The sequence below is a fragment of the Sinocyclocheilus anshuiensis genome, unplaced genomic scaffold (assembly GCF_001515605.1).
Source record: "Sinocyclocheilus anshuiensis isolate Anshui unplaced genomic scaffold, SAMN03320099.WGS_v1.1 scaffold1961, whole genome shotgun sequence".
Lineage (NCBI taxonomy): Eukaryota > Metazoa > Chordata > Actinopteri > Cypriniformes > Cyprinidae > Sinocyclocheilus > Sinocyclocheilus anshuiensis.
In genome coordinates this window covers 1,170-15,668 of record NW_015540090.1, presented here as the reverse complement: position 1 = coordinate 15,668, position 14,499 = coordinate 1,170, and the positions used below count along the sequence as shown (strand labels likewise).

General features: G+C 40.3%; 1 protein-coding gene across 1 annotated transcript in view; it reads left to right on the top strand.

The window, feature by feature from the left end:
• The window catches only part of LOC107687202 (sarcoglycan, delta (dystrophin-associated glycoprotein)), a 181,811-nt gene extending 173,062 nt beyond the window's left edge, over window positions 1-8,749 (top strand). Inside the window, 2 exon segments of the mRNA XM_016484430.1 lie at window positions 7,176-7,256; window positions 8,688-8,749. Of these exon segments, the coding sequence (XP_016339916.1) occupies window positions 7,176-7,256; window positions 8,688-8,749 (143 nt within the window).
• The last annotated feature ends 5,750 nt before the right edge of the window (window positions 8,750-14,499 follow it).

Genomic DNA, 14,499 nt, shown 5'->3' with positions numbered 1-14,499 from the left:
AATATGATTACACAGTAACGCTCAAAAGTCCCAAAAAAACCATTGCCATCACTTCTATTCTGCCAGTGCCCAGAGAAAGCGTCTGCCGATCAGAAATCACAGACGACACTCACCTTGCAGTCTACTCTGTCTCAACGCAGCCTGCAACAGAATCACCTGCACAGGTGACCGTCAAGGCCCAGAGCCCCTCAAATGACTCAACCATGGAGGAACCCTACACCGGGTTCGGCGCACAAATCCAACAGATCCTGAGTGAGGCGGATGCCCTCCACAAGGAAGCAGATCGCCAAGGACTCAAAGAGGTTCTGTACAAGTACAAGGACTCCTTCGCAAAGGACTCCCTGGACTGTGGCCTGACCAACATCCACAGTGTGCGCATCCCGACAAGCCCAAATGCACCACCCACATTTATGCGATAGTACAAGATTCCAATAGTGTCATATGAGCCAGTGCAAGAAATCATAGACTCCATGTTGGAAAAGGGGGTCATCCGCCCCTGTAACAGCACGTACTCTGCCCCGATATGGCCAGTTCTAAAGCCCAACGGCAAATGGCGGGCCACCATTGACTATCGCAAATTAAACCAGCAAGTACCCTTATCGCGATGGCCTATGACTCAGTTGGACCAGGAGATTCCCAAAATCAAAGGCTCAACGATCCTTTCCATGCTGGACGTCACCTCAGGATTTTGGACAATCCCTGTCCACCCTGATGACCAACACAAGCTGGCATTCACCTTTGGCAATCAACAATACACCTTCACATGTTGCACCTTTGGCTATGCCAACTCACCAGCAGAATTCAACATCTTCCTGAACAAAGCATGCCCTGATGCCGGAGCCAGAGGCAACCTCGTTTACTTGGATGATGTTCTTTTGAAAAGCTCAAATGTGGCAGACCACCTCAAAGAAATCGATCACGTCCTGAACCAGCCGGCAGCGGCAGGAGCGAAAATCGCCCTCCACAAAGGACAATGGTGTAAAACCAAAGTGAACTATGTCGGCCTGCTTGTCGGACAAGGCGGCATCGAACCACAGTCCAGCCGCCCCCAAGCAATCCAAAACATAACGACACCCACTAACACTCCCTCCTGAGAAAGGACGAGTCCTTTGTTTGGTCGGAAGCCTAGGACACGGCTATGAGCGAGCTCAAACAATGCCTGTGCTCCGCCCCGTGCCTGGCCTACGCAGACCCAGGAAAGGAATTATATCTGGACGCTGGATTCTCCAATCACTGCCTCAGCGCAGGCCTGTACCAGCTCCACGACAAAGACAAGCGAGTGGTCGCTTAAACCAGCAAAACGCTGCTTCCCCCAGAATGCAAGTACTCAGACTGCGGAAAAGCTTTGCTTTGCACTGTGTGGGCCATCCAGCGTTTCTCCAACTACATTGGAGCTCAGAAGATTATCATTGAAACATGTCACCAGCCAGTCACCTTCCTCAATAGCCAATGAATCAGGGATGGCGTGGTAACCAACGCACGCATAGCTACCTGGTTAATGATGCTCCAAGGATGGGACGTCGAGGCAAGATATGCCCAAAACCACAAATCATCTCTAGGAAACAGGCTAGCAGCCTGCCAGAACTGTTCAACGGACATGCTGCACACAGCAGCAGAACCCAAAGAACCTTCACAACCACAACTGACAAACCACATGTACTTCGAGGAGAATGTGTGTGAAGAGATGCCCACAGCATATGTCGATGGCTGCTCCTACAATCAACAGGGCAACTTGAAAGCTGGAGCGGGTGTGGTCTGGCTCAACAACAACCCTTTCCTACCGCAACAATTCAAATTAGGCCCTCACTTATCACAATATGCAGAAATAGTGGCCATCCTCATCACCCTACAACTTGTTGCATCCCACAACATCAAAGATCTCCTAATCTGTACCGATGTTGAAGAAGTACATGTCCGCCAATAAAAAAGGATTGGGATATTAAGCTTCCTCTGGTACTGATGGCCATCAGGGACACCCCTCACCGGTCTACCGGAGTACCCCCGTTCGAAATGATGACGGGGCGACAAATGACACTACCGCTACATCTGCTGTACCAACCTGGCAACGTGAACCTCATCACCGCCTACACCACTCACCAGTACCTGGAAAAGTTGCATCAACACCCGAGAATGACTTTTGCCTTCGCGCAACAACAACTCCAAAGAAGCGCGGAAGGTCGTAAAGCCTTCTACAACCAAAAGGCCTCTCAAGAGGAGCTCAACATCGGACACAAAGTGTAGTACTACAGCTTTGCCCAACCAAGGCAGAACGCTTCCCATTGCCTGTCAAAGAAATTCCTACCTCACTGGACAGGACCCCACAAGATTATGGACAAGCTCTCTCCTGTGCAGGGTGCAGCGGGGTCCATCGAAACCAGATAAAGAGGCACCAGGGCTCCAACCGACAGGAAAAGGGGGAAGATCAAACCAACTGACACAGACCGACAATCCCATACTCTACACCACACTAACATCATTTCTGTCGTTCTAGGAAAACATATAGCTAACTTTCTTAAACACAACACCTACACACTCTCCTCCACCGCACTGCTAGGACCAACCTCTAGTAGAGAGGAGTTGTTCTACACATGTGACACTTACCCTTGCTGTCTAACCTCATTCAGTGTCCTTGTGTCTCATTGTTTTTCTTTTCCTTTTTCCTCTCTCTCCATGTTCTCCTTTCCCCCCTAGTCCCCTCACCAGAGAACTCCCTTAACTCATCTTTAAATCCAGGTCACTTAATCGAAATTGTTGTAAATCGTTGTGAATAGCCACCGTCAACAAATTGAGGCAACACAACGAGTATCAGCGAGTATCAGGCCGAACTCGAAATCTCACCCTTCTTCAAACAGCATTCCTTCGTCCTCGATCCAGAATTGGAAAAAAGGAGCAAGGAACGCAACTTATTGATCTGACTACTGTTGACACAGCCTTAGAAGCTATTGCTCGCCTTCCGCCTGCTGGCGCGCCAATCATTCGGTCTTGTTCTGCCGCTGACACAGCGCTTTGCATTTCTACTATTGTAGGATATGTTGTGACTCTGACACTTGCCTTCCTCCTCCACAAGCGAGTGAACGCTGTTCAAGCCGTCCAAGAGTCTTTCAACAAGTGCACGTCCGGCCTTCCGCGCATGTTCCGACGTGATAAAACTGACCAAGAACCTGAACCTGAGAACTCAACAAACCTGATTGAGATTACGTCTATACCGCCTCGTCGAACCTCTGACAACTAGATCAATCAAAACGACCCAATTCTAGATAATCCTAAACAATGCACCCATAAGTCGTCTCAAGTGTTTCTAAACTTAATTATCCCAAATTACCTAAGCCTTGCACCAGGATTCAGTTAGTGATGGAGATGTTGTTTGTGTCTTGTGTGTGCCTGTTCTCTCTCTGCCTCTTGTTCCACTGCCCACCGATGCTCGCACCGGGAACATCACCGAGCCAAAGGGGGATGTGTAGGGCCTCTGTGAACAGACACAAATGAACGATTGAATCTCCACATTCCACAGGAAAAACTAAAGATTCTCCTCCCCAGCCATCTGCGGTCGTAAAATTAATGAATGATCAACATGGTGCCCAATTGTCTGGACCGGCTTCCTGTCAAGGCCTGGTCCTTATCCCTCAGGGGATCGAAACTTCTAAAAACCTAACTCAATCAACAGGAGAAAAGGACTCCCTCTGTTTGAGACCATTCAAGGACCAGATGTGCAGTGAAACTTTGACCAGCTTCAGCATAAATCGATAATCCAATAAACAAGAAAGACGGATTTACAGCTCCACGTCTGAGCGGGAAGATCAGCAGACCTACACCGCGTGACTTTAGTGACCTCAGAAAATTCTTCCTTTCCTCTCTATTCCAGAAAACAGACGAAAAAACAGCGCTCTTTTCGTTGCAACAAAGAAACCCAGAAGTTGTATGGATGATGTTCAACAGACAATCATTTAAAAACTCCTAAGTAGTGAAAATGTATCCACAAATAATGTGTTTTATGTGTTTTATATGCTTGATGTGCTAATTGTAACCTATGGAGTATAATCAATGTTTTATAACCGCTTTCAGCAGATAAAGCTATTAATATGTGTGTAAATATGTGAAGTTTGGTGTTAAAGGAATGGTCGCAATAATTGCGGAACATTGAAATGAATGAAATGGTGATATTCGGTTTCATACGCATGTCACAACACTTTATAGAAGTATCAACAAAATCTTCTAGGACATTTTCTCCATGAATTGAACAGCATGATAATTTATGCACGAAAAGGATAGGGCTAAAGGCTAAGCCCTGCAGCCAATATCTGATTGGAACAATCGTTTTTGGGATGGACCAAATCGGCTGGCTTTAAACCAAATGTCACAAACTGATTCAATGTTCTTTCGCCTTGGTGTTGATCGCGCTCCTAATAACGCTCACCATCACGCGATCGGGCCATCCAGAACCCAAACACTCCGTTGAAACTTCGTGACTGCCAAAATCTTCGAAGTCTAAAGCCAAGCAAAGAAACGCTCCGAAGAACTTCAAGCATCACTTTCCATACCTAAGGCAACCGACTTCCAAAGCTCCTACATCACAAGGCAAACCTCCATTCACCACGAGGGCTCGCCCAAAAAAACGTCATCCAAACGACAATGGAAACGATCAGAGGCGCCCAGGATTCCCTGGGACAAGCCACCAAGGAAGCCCCGCTCAGCTTTCACCAAAACGCAAGTAACAAACAAAGCTTCATCTCTTGTTGAACTGGTGCGAATTGATCTTAAGCAGTAAAGATAAGACAAATCTCTGCTCTGTGATTCTCTCAGGGTGCGATCTAAGAACTAGTAACAAATGCTAGACTTTTGGGACTTCATGCAAACTCCGTAAACTCTCATCTTCATTGAATGTGTGTGTGTGTGTGTAGAGAGAGAGAGAGAGAGAAAAAACAGTTATTTTAAACTGCATTAACATTTCACATTTTTACTGTATATTTGATCAAATAAATCCAAACTTTTGAAGGTAGTGTAATGATATGAAGCAATGCAGCTTAAGATATACTGATGTTAACAGCTCGCTGGACGAACAGTTGATAAAGTGTAAACTATCAAATTTGGAATCAGTTCGATCAGCTTGATTTTGAATCTTCAGATTCTAATTCCTTCCGAAAAACTGAGCTAAGAAAAAAAAAATTCCTTACATCTGCGCAGACCGAACTGCATATGAAATCAAAGTACCGGGAGAGCAATTGGAGAGCAGACAACTCTTTAAGCTTCTGATTTGCTCTCACGGTACTTTGATGTCATGCACCGATCGGATTGACCGGCACCGATTCATCTTGAACAAGCCTTGTGACACATAGAACAAAGGAAGCAATGAGAACATGACACATAGAACAAAAGGCCTACATGGCAGGATCACATGACAGGGGCAGAGAAACACATGACAAGGCAGAAACCAAGTAAAGAAAATACAAAATAAAAGAAAACCTACATAAATAAAACTAAAAAAAAAACAAAAACAGTCTGACAGTATTATTATTATTATTATTATTGTTGTTGCTGTTGTTGTCCAGCAAAAAAAGCATTAAATTGTTTAAACGTGAAAAGTAAATCGAAACTTAAAGTACTGTGCATGTGCAACTAAAAAAGGACTGTGCATGTGCAATAACGCAGAAGTAGAGTAATGACGCATGACGTGCAACGAGCTGTTGTTTTTGTAGAATGAAGTGTCATAAATTAATGTTATGTTGTTGTTGTTGTTTTTTATTTTCCTTACACTCATCGCCTGTGAATTAGAGCAGAACAACATCCCATCAGTTCTCACTTTATATTCATCCACTCATCCACAGTCAGCTTGTTTTAGCCACCGGAATGGGTGATTTTACTGCTTGATAAATAAAAGCAGCAAAGCACAAATCATCACATGCTTGTTGTCTCCTAATTAGGACCCAAAATAGATAAATATTAAGTCTGCTCTTTAAAACAAAGAAAAGAAACAACGGCAGGAGAACAATATGTCCAAACTGGAAAATCTGTATATTTGTGCAGTGTGCGAATGTCAAAAGAGCAAATCCGATATTGAAGCTTGTGACATATAAACGCACACATCAACCTGATCACTTTATTTAGCGTTCATGTTTGATCAAATAAATCCAAACTTTTGAAGGTAGTGTAATGATATGAAGCAATGCAGCTCATAAGTTTTAGGACAGAGCTTTTATCTCATACAGTTTTGCAAATTTGCAAATAAAATTTTTTAAAACAAAAAATACTAAAATGTTTTTAACTATTGATTTTATTGTGATTGTGTTGGTGTCTATGGTAATTCAGCAGTGAACATGAATGTATGTAAGTTGCTGGGCTCATGTTTGTCAATGTGTGTGAATACACAGCACAAATTCATTCAGTTAACCAAATCATATTTGTCCTCCTAAATCTGTCACCTGAGGTGATTTGTACCAAGCTAAAAACTGTACTAAGTTTTCTTATTGGAATAAAACTTATTAAACTTATAAAACTTAAAAATTATATATGTTTTCTCTTGTAGAGTCTAAATAATGATCTGAATGAAACCTTAAAAACGTTTTTGACACCAAAAGGGCCATGACTAACAGAATAGCATGGCTTGAGTGCTTTATGAGTGTATGTACAGCTCAGATGTTTCCTGTGGAAGTGCTCTCAAATTACAGTGCTTCCTAGGAGGCTAAAGTGCTCTTAAAAGAGGGCTACAAAGCCTATCTCAGGGGGAAGTGCTACCATTTAGCTTGATGGTTGCTCTGGGAGGTATAACATCTGTTGCCCACATGTAGGTTGTGATAGCAACTGTGGATGGCTTTGTACCTATGCTCCAGGAGAGGGCAAAACAGGGCTCTCTGCTGGTGTATGATACTGCACTTGTATTGAGCTCTATATGACTCCAAATTAGCATTAGAATTCTAAGAAGCATGCACCTCCACAGTTCTTGCCTAAGTCTATTGATCGGATCTGAGGCTGTGACCCATGATGTAATGGTTTCAGTTGCTTCAGCAAAGCCTAGTGAAAAGGTTTTGGTGAATCAACTTTAGGCCACATTCACAAGAACACTGCCAGACTGTATGGATCAATACTGGAGCTTCACAGATTATGTCCATTGATTTTAGCATGGGGACTGCTGCTTTGTTCGGAGCATGTTTAAGATTGTACATTTTGGAATGTGTTTGCAGGAGCTGAGGGTGCAGTGTTCAGCAACTCAGTGGAGACCCCGCACGTGAGAGCTGAGCCCTTCAAAGAGTTACGGTAAGACAGTTTGACAGTATATGATGTCATTGTTGAATTCTGGATTCTAATTAGATGTTCCAAGGTATTTTAATTTTCTTGAACTACATGACTACATTTGTTTATACCATATTGCAGGTCAATATTGTTTTTCTTTTATGAATTGGGTAACACTTTATAACAACTTTCATTTATAAATCATTAACAAACATTATATAACGCTTCATTATATTAACAGATCATTAGTTAATATATATATTCACATAGCTAGAAATATGAGATAAATTTATTGTTAATGTTTACTAATGAACTTACTAAACATTACCTAATGATTAACATATGGTTATTTAATGTAAACTGAAATGCTTACAAATGTCAGTAAACTTTCAGTTCATATGATCTTCATTTGTTGGTCTTTGTTTGTTGTGTAGACCTCTATTAACACATCTTACCAAATAATCTATTAATTATTTGTTCATGTTAAATTTGAAACTATTAATCATTTGTAAATGTTTATAAACCATTACTAATAATTTAGTATCTTTATGGGCATTGGACTTTTAGCTAATGAACAAGGTTTGTGTAAAGGGTGGCTGGTTAAGTTTAGCTAAATGCTTGCCAAAGGCATTACCAATTGTAATTTTGTTGCAAAAAATGTTTTTATTGCACCAATACTCACATTAGTATACTACTCTTATCAACAGGATATTCCTTGAATCATAAATAAACAGGAGAGGAGAAACCAATCATTTTTAAAAAGAAAATACTTGTTAATTTATCAAAACAATATAATATAAACAGATTGAACCATGTTCTCTTATAGTAATCAAATTGACCCCTGTACACTGTTGACCCTTTAACCAACCCTTAAACCTACCTATACTACCAAACCTGTCCCTAACCTTACCCGTATCACACCTCAATAGCAGCAAAAGTGTTGTGCATTAACATAAGCTTTTAATCATTTTATGGCATCTGTTAAGATTGTTTGTAGATTTTCAGTAAGTGCTTGATCATATGGAATTGAAAGTTTAATGACATTTGTAAGCATTTTAATTTACATGAAATAATATCTCACGTTTCTAACGCTTTGAATATATATTAACTATGATCCATTAATTATATAATGTGTGTTAATTATTTATTAATGAAAGTGGTAACACTTTCTATGATGCTCATGTTCATAATATATTATAAGAGTATTATTAAAGCATTATAATGAATGAATAATGTATTATAAAAATAAAACAAAATCACAAAGTCTGCTGCCTCAGTTTTTATGACGGCAATTTGCATATACTCCAGAATGTTATGAAGAGTGATCAGATGAATTGCAATTAATTGCAAAGTCCCTCTTCGTCGTGAAAATTAACTTAATACAAAAAACATTTCCACTGTATTACAGCCTTGCCACAAAAAGACCAGCTGACATCATGTCAGTGATTCTCTCATTAACACAGGTGGGAGTGTTGCTGAGGACAATGCTAGAGATCACTCTGTCATGCTGATTGAGTTAGAATAACAGACTGGAAGCTTTAATAGGAGAGTGGTGCTTGAATTCATTGTTCTTCCTCTGTTAACTATGGTTACCTGCAAGGAAACGTGCAGTTATCATTGCTTTGCACAAAAAGGGATTCACAGGCAAGGATAATGCTGCTAGTAAGATTGCACCTAAATCAATAATTTATTGGATCATCAAGAACTTCAAGGAGAGAGGTTCTATTGCTGTGAAAAACGCTTCAGAGCACCCAATAAATTCCAGCAAGCGCCAGGACCGTCTCCTAAAGTTGATTCAAGCTGCGGGATCTGGGCACCACCAGTGCAGATCTTGCTCAGGAATGGCAGCAGGCAGGTGTGAGTGCCGGATCATCAAGAACTTCAAATGGAGAGGTTCAAGTGCTGTGAAGAAGGCTTCAGGGCACCCAAGAAAGTCCAGCAAGTGCCAGGACCATCTCCTAAAGTTGATTCCGCTGGGGCACCACCAGTGCAGAGCTTGCTCAGGAATGGCAACAGACAGGTGTGAGTACATCTGCACGCACAGTGAGGCCAAGACTTTTGGAGGATGGCCTGGTGTCAAGAAGGGCAGCAAAGAATCCACTTCTCTCCAAGAAAAACATCAGGGACAGACTGATATTCTCCAAAAGGTACAGGGATTGGACTGCTGAGGACTGGGGTAAAGTCATTTTCTCTAATGAATCCCCTTTCTGATTGTTTGGGGCATCCAGAATAAAGCTTGTCCGGATAGGAAAAGGTGAGCACTTCCATCAGCCCTGTGTCATGCCAAAAGTAAAGCATGCTGAGACCATTCATGTGTGGGGTTGCTTCTCAGCCAAGGGAGTGGGCTCACTCACAATTTTGCCTAAGAACACAGCCATGAATAAAGAATGGTACAAAAACATCCTCCGAGAGCAACTTCTCCCAACCATCCAAGAAAAGTTTGGTGATGAACAATGCCTTTTCCAGCATGCTGGAGTGCCTTGCCATAAGGCAAAAGTGATAACTAAGTGGCTCAGGAAACAAATCATCAACATTTTGGGTCCATGGCCAGGAAACACCCCAGACCTTAATCCCATTGAGAACTTGTGGTCAATCCTCAAGAGGTGGGTGGACAAACAAAAACCCACAAATTCTGACAAACTCCAAGCATTGATTATGCAAGAATGGGCTGCCATCAGTCAGGATGTGGCCCAGAAGTTGATTGGCAGCATGCCAGGGCGAATTGCAGAGGTCTTGAAAAAGAAGGGTCAACACTGCAAATACTGAGTCTTTGCATAAACATATTGTAATTGTCAATAAAAGCCTTTGACACTTATGAGATTCTTGTAATTATACTTCAGTATACCATAGTAACTTCTGACAAAAATATTTAAAAACACTGTAGCAGCACTCTTTGTGAAAATTAATATTTGTGTCATTCTCAAAACTTTTGGCAAATGGCTGTACACAATGAACACAATACATCCGCTTAATTTACAATGGATTATATTTCCCATAGTTATAATGTATTAAAAGTCTCATATCTTGCCATTGTTAACTCGTTACTTTACTTAAAGCAGACAAATACCACTTATAAATAATAACAACAACAATGACAACAATAATAATAAAAATATTTTTTTTCTTAAACAGCCATAAAATCAGATATCTGATCAGATGAGTGTGTAATTGTCAGACTCTGTTCCATGTTTTGTGTGTGTCCTGCTCCCCATGTGCCTTCCCATGCCCTTATTTGGTTAGTTTCCTGTTCCTGTCCTGATTAGTTTATTTCATTTGTCCCAGGTGTTTCCCTTGATGTTTCATTGCTCCCAGGTGTGTCTCGTCATCCCCCTCCTCCTGTCTGTATAAATAGTGTTCCCTGTGTGTGCTCCAGTGTCCGGTATTGTTCATGTCTATGTCTACATGTATTGCGTGAGTGTTCCGTGTTCCTTTGTGTGAATTAAACCCAGTTGGATTAAAAATAAATAAAATACTGGAAAATATAATGCAATATAATAAATAATATAATAATAATAATAATTTAATTATATACTGTATGTATATATATATATATATATATATATATATATATATAATGTATTATGCATTCATTATAATGCCTTAAGAATACCTAAATTAATTAAATATTCAGATCACACACATTGTGTGCAGTTTCCAGCCTGACCAAGCTGGGAGAACAGCTAAGACCAACAAACAAGCTTAGGATTTTTTTTTTTCTCTCAGCAGAGCCGTGCCTGATTCATGTTTTGTAGGACTCATAAAAGCATGAAATGGATATATCGTTTTGGAAAGTGGGCATTTGATTGAAGTTAGCAAAATAGCTGATATTGCTTACAGTGCCTTTACATTTCTCAAACGGCAAAGACTTGTGTGACACTTTCGTTCTCCCCAGGTGATGTGATTTAAATTTATTAGTCATGAATCTTGGGCATCACTTAGCAAAATAGCTGATATTGCTTACAGTGCCTTTACATTTCTCAAACGGCAAAGACTTGTGTGACACTTTCGTTCTCCCCAGGTTAAATTTATTAAATTTATTAGTCATGAATCTTGGGCATCACCAATGTTTGGAGAGTTTTTTTTTTATGTTTTTTTTTTTTTTGTTATGTTCTGACTGATGCTTGACTGTTGATATTTTTTCAGATATAAAATTTTCATGTTCTAGCCTCTTTCATGACAAACCGATGGCCAAATATATATGTTGGCCCATTGTTTTATTGTTTTGCATGACGTGCTCTCCATCCATGCTTAAGCAAAATTCACTGCCTTTTTCATTAGACTGAAAGGCTTGACAGGTAGCAATTTGGAATTCTGTAACTTTCGTTTTTTTTGTCCTTGTAATACTACATTGTCCATACAGATTTAACATCGTATTATTCAGTTCCTTGCCCAAATGGAACAGTGAGAAATAATGACACTTTTGAGACACTGGACTATAGCAGGTACAGACCGACTGAACCACCGTGAAAAATTTGCAGTTCATAAAACTAGGGAAGGCAGTGAGAATAAATGGAGAAAGAGGCATTCAGTGAAACATAGGTCATAAAAACACATTTTATAGTGTGCTTGTAATATAACAAGAATTATTTTGCGGTATCTCTTAACTATTCTGTACAATAGCCATGTCCGTTCTACTTTCGCAGCTTAAGGAGCTTGTAGTAATTTTTGAAAGCTATGTGGAAGCGTCCTCGCTGTTCGTGACCCGCTGGTCATCACTCCAATCCGAGTTGAAAAGAGCCCAGAACTGTCTCATTGAGACCCATTGCATCCTGTATTTATAGGAGTAATTGGGTGGATGCTGTGCACTGTGCACAGGGTTGCAGTCAATCTTGGGTCCTTTCATTCAAAAAACATAATGCGAATAATCATCTTTGCCAATAGTGGGCTGGAAACTTGTAATGGAAAGCTTGAAATACTCCTTAGTGAAGTAAAGCAAAATGTCTGGAAATTAGTTACACTGCTGAAAACTGATGGAGGCACCTGATTTCACCTGTCTGCATTGTTGTTTTGTGATTTGTACAAGGTGTGCTGGTTCATGCAGGACTGACAAATGCTTGTCAAAAGCTTGGACATGATGGACATGTACTGTAAAAAAAAGTGTCATGGCTAGAAGCAATGTTGTCACTAGCCATGAGCAGGTTAAATGTAAATAGCCTGCTAAACGTGACATGCTAACATGTCAAAATACTAAATCTAAATTTTAAAATTCAACTAACCATTTTTTTTTTATCTTTATAAAGCCTATTTTATGTGTCCCCATTCATTTTTTTTTTTATTAAATGCTATTAGAATAATAAGACATTATAGGGCTGTTACCAAACCAAATAAAGTAAGACAAAATCCATTTTTGCACTGCAGAAGCTGCATCTCAAGTGGCATTTAGATGTATTTACATAGACTGTTTACAACTGCGTAAATAATGTTATAAGGCTTATATAAAATTATATTTCTACTTGCCAAATATTTTACTAGTAGGTGTAGCAGAGTAATAGAAAACCAACAGACCCAACAGTCATGACAGTTTGTCAGACAACCCCCAAACACTGAATTCAAGCCACAGTACACTGTGAAGTCAGTTAAGCATGGTGGCGCAAGCATCGTGAAATGGGGATGTTTTACATACTATGGTGTTGGGCCTATTTATCGCATACCAGGGATCATGGATCAGTTTAAGTACATCAAAATACTTAAAGAGCTCATGTTGCCTTATGCCGAAGAGGAAATACCCTTGAAATGGGTGTTTCAACAAGACAATGACCCCAAACACACCAGTAAGCGAGCGGCATCTTGGTTCCAGACCAACAAGATTAACGTTATGGAGTGGCCAGCCCAATCCCCGGAACTTAATCCAATAGAAATCTTGTGGGGTGACCTCAAAAATGCTGTTTCTGAGGCAAAACCAAGAAATGCAGAGGAATTGTGGTATGTAGTGCAATTGTCCTGGGCTGGAATACCTGTTCACAGGTGCCAGTAGTTGGTTGACTCCATGCAACACAGATGTGAAGCAGTTCTCAGAAACCGTGGTTATACAACTAAATATTAGTTCAGTGATTCAAAAGAAAGCTAAATCTTCAAGCATTTTTCAGTTTATACAATAAATGTTTGACTTCGTAAAAAAAATGCAGACTGCTATTTTTTAACAGCCTTATATTCCTTTTTCTTCACTTTCTGTTAAGTAATAGCATATTTTATACATTTTTCTTCATGTTTTGATTTAGAATAGAATGTGCAGTGTTCCCAATGCATTTGCATGTATTGAAATAAAAGTTATTATAAGGATTTTGAGCTTTACTCGCTTTTTTAAACACACTGCTATTATTTTGAACAGAACTGTGCTTTGTCAGTTTCGTGCACTAGCTTGGCCCTTTGTTGTGTTAAACAGTAAAGTGTGTTCAAGCACGAGAAAAAAATACTTGAACAGTGTAAATAAATACTCTCTGAGAGTAGCAGTCAGTCAGCGGAAATTGAAAGCAGCGTGTAAGTGTATTTATTTCTGGTCTCATCGGTTTTTAACGCAGTTGTCATTGTTTTGTTTACTGTTGAAATGTGTTCAGCTGAATTCAATTACAGTTTATCAGATGGTTATAAAAAACGATAGTATACCAGGGCAGTGGTCGCAGCAGCTCTCATGCGAAGACCGAAGAGTGTAAAGACCAGTGACTCTACCTGTGTGACTCCACCGACCAAGGACACTGGCAAATTACATAATTTTCACTTTTTACTCATCCTCTTTCCTACAACTTGTTTCACTTCTGTTTCAGTTTTTATTACCGATATTTACTATGTGTTTCCATATCCCTACTATTACTAACACTCGCAAACCACGCATCACACACTGTAGGCAGTGCAATCCTGATAATCTGTGCATTTTGCCTATGTCTACTAATACACTACTTTCTTTTCATATTGATCTCTGGAATTGCCAGTAAACAAATCAGATTTCATTACATCTATTACTAGTCATTTTAAGCTCAACCTCGTGGCTCTGACAGAGACCTGGATCAAACCAGAGGAAACTGCTACACCTGCAGCCCTCTCCAATAATTAATTTTTCCCACATCCCCCATCTGACTGGTAGAGGTGGAGGTACTGGTCTGCTTATCACTAATGATAGGAAATTTAATCCTTTACCATCTCTGGTATCAACAGCTCCTTTACAATCACCCATCCTCTTAAAATCCATTTTGTAGTTGTTTATCGACCCCCAGGACCGTAACTTCTTGGAGTTAGATGTTTTGCTTTCAAACTTCCCTGAGGATGGTACACCTCTGGTTA